The 1,701-nt window shown below is 47.3% G+C and overlaps 1 protein-coding gene across 2 annotated transcripts; it reads left to right on the top strand.

Moving 5' to 3' along the window:
- LOC115586195 (E3 ubiquitin-protein ligase TRIM39-like) lies at positions 1-1,701 on the top strand. 2 transcript variants are annotated; one of them, XM_030425015.1, is made up of 2 exons: positions 10-236; positions 273-1,701. In XM_030425015.1, the coding sequence occupies exons 1-2, from the start codon at positions 10-12 to the stop codon at positions 1,642-1,644; spliced, it is 1,599 nt and encodes a 532-aa protein (XP_030280875.1). In that variant the 3' UTR covers positions 1,645-1,701. The 2 variants fall into 2 exon arrangements, with proteins under 2 accessions (XP_030280876.1, XP_030280875.1); XM_030425016.1 differs by having other exon boundaries at positions 1-1,701.

Below are 1,701 nucleotides of genomic sequence, written 5' to 3'. Positions count from 1 at the left end.
ACTGTAAACATGTCTGCTGCCAGCTCTCTGCTGACTGAAGATCAGTGTCTGTGCTCCATCTGTCTGGATGTGTTCACTGATTGTGTCAGCACACCATGTGGACACAACTTCTGTAAAACCTGCATCACTAAACACTGGGATGAAAATGTCCCATGTAAGTGTCCCAACTGTAAAAAGACTTTCAACACCAGACCTGAACTGAAGGTCAACACGTTCATCTCTGAGATGGCTGCTCAGTTCAGACAGTCAGCTCAACAGAAAGCCAGCAGCAGCAGCTCAGAGCAACAAGTTTCCAAACCAGGAGAAGTTCCCTGTGACGTCTGCACTGGAACCAAACTGAAGGCCCTGAAGTCCTGCCTGGTGTGTCTGGCCTCCTACTGTGAGACTCACCTGGAGCCTCATCTGACAATGTCAGGCCTGAAAAGACATCAGCTGATCGACCCTGTGGAGAACCTGGAAGACAGGATGTGTACGAAGCACGATAAACTGCTGGAGCTGTTCTGTAAGACCGACCAGATGTGTGTCTGCATGCTCTGCATTGTTTTAGACCACAAGACACATGATGTTGTTCCTCTGCAAGAAGAATATGAAGGAAAGAAGGCCGAGCTGGGGAAGAGAGACGCTGAAGTTCAGCAGATGATCCAGAAGAGACGACTGAAGATTGAGGAGATGAAGCGCTCAGTGGAGCTCAGTAAGAAAGATGCAGACAGAGAGATAGCAGCTGGTGTTCAGGTCTTCAGCGCTCTGAAGGAGTCTGTTGAGAGAAGCCAGGCCGAGCTCATCGACACCATCAAAGAGAAGCAGAGAGAGACAGAGAAACAGGCTGAAGGCTTCATCAAAGAGCTGGAACAGGAAATCTCTGAGCTGGAGAAGAGAAGCTCTGAGGTGGAGCAGCTCTCACAGTCTGAAGACCACCTCCACCTCCTCCAAAGCTTCCCATCACTGAACGCTGCTCCACCCACCAAGGACTGGACAGGAGTCAGCGTCCGTCCACCTTCATATGAGGGGACTGTGGTGAGAGCTGTGAATCAGCTGGAGGAGATGCTCAGTAAACAGATGAAGAAGGCCGAGCTGAAGAGGGTCCAGCAGTATGCAGTGGATGTGACACTCGATCCTGATACAGCAAATCCTGAACTCATCCTGTCTGATGATGGAAAACAAGTTAAACATGGTGATGTAACAAAGAATCTCCCAGACAACCCAGAGAGATTTGATACTTATCTCTGTGTCTTAGCAAAGCAGAGTTTCTCTTCAGGAAGATTTTATCATGAGGTTCAAGTTAAAGAGAAAAGTGGCTGGTATGTAGGAGTGGCCAGAGATTCGATCAACAGGAAGGGAAAAATCACAGCGACTCCTCAGAATGGTTACTGGACGATATGTTTGAGGAATGAAAATGAGTACTATGCTCTTGCTGAACCTCCAGTCCGTCTCTCTCTGAAGTGTCAGCCTGAGAAGGTGGGGGTGTTTGTGGATTATGAGGAGGGTCTGGTCTCCTTTTATGACGTTGATGCTGCAGCTCTTATCTACTCCTTTACTGGCTGCTGCTTCACTCACAAACTCTACCCATACTTCAATCCATTTCTTAATTATGGTGGTAAAAACTCTGCTCCTCTGATCATCTCTCCTGTCAATCACACTGAGTAGAACAAACATTTGATTTTCTACAGAAAGATTCACATCATTTAATGTAATAAATGTGTA

This window comes from Sparus aurata, chromosome 8, assembly GCF_900880675.1.
Source record: "Sparus aurata chromosome 8, fSpaAur1.1, whole genome shotgun sequence".
NCBI classification, from domain to species: Eukaryota; Metazoa; Chordata; class Actinopteri; order Spariformes; family Sparidae; genus Sparus; species Sparus aurata.
The sequence above is the reverse complement of the archived record's forward strand: the minus strand, read 5'-3'. Positions and strand labels throughout refer to the sequence as shown.

Bases quoted from the DNA above. Each gene is read 5' to 3' on its own strand.
- LOC115586195 (XM_030425016.1), top strand. From the start codon at position 10: ATGTCTGCTGCCAGCTCTCTGCTGACTGAAGATCAGTGTCTGTGCTCC.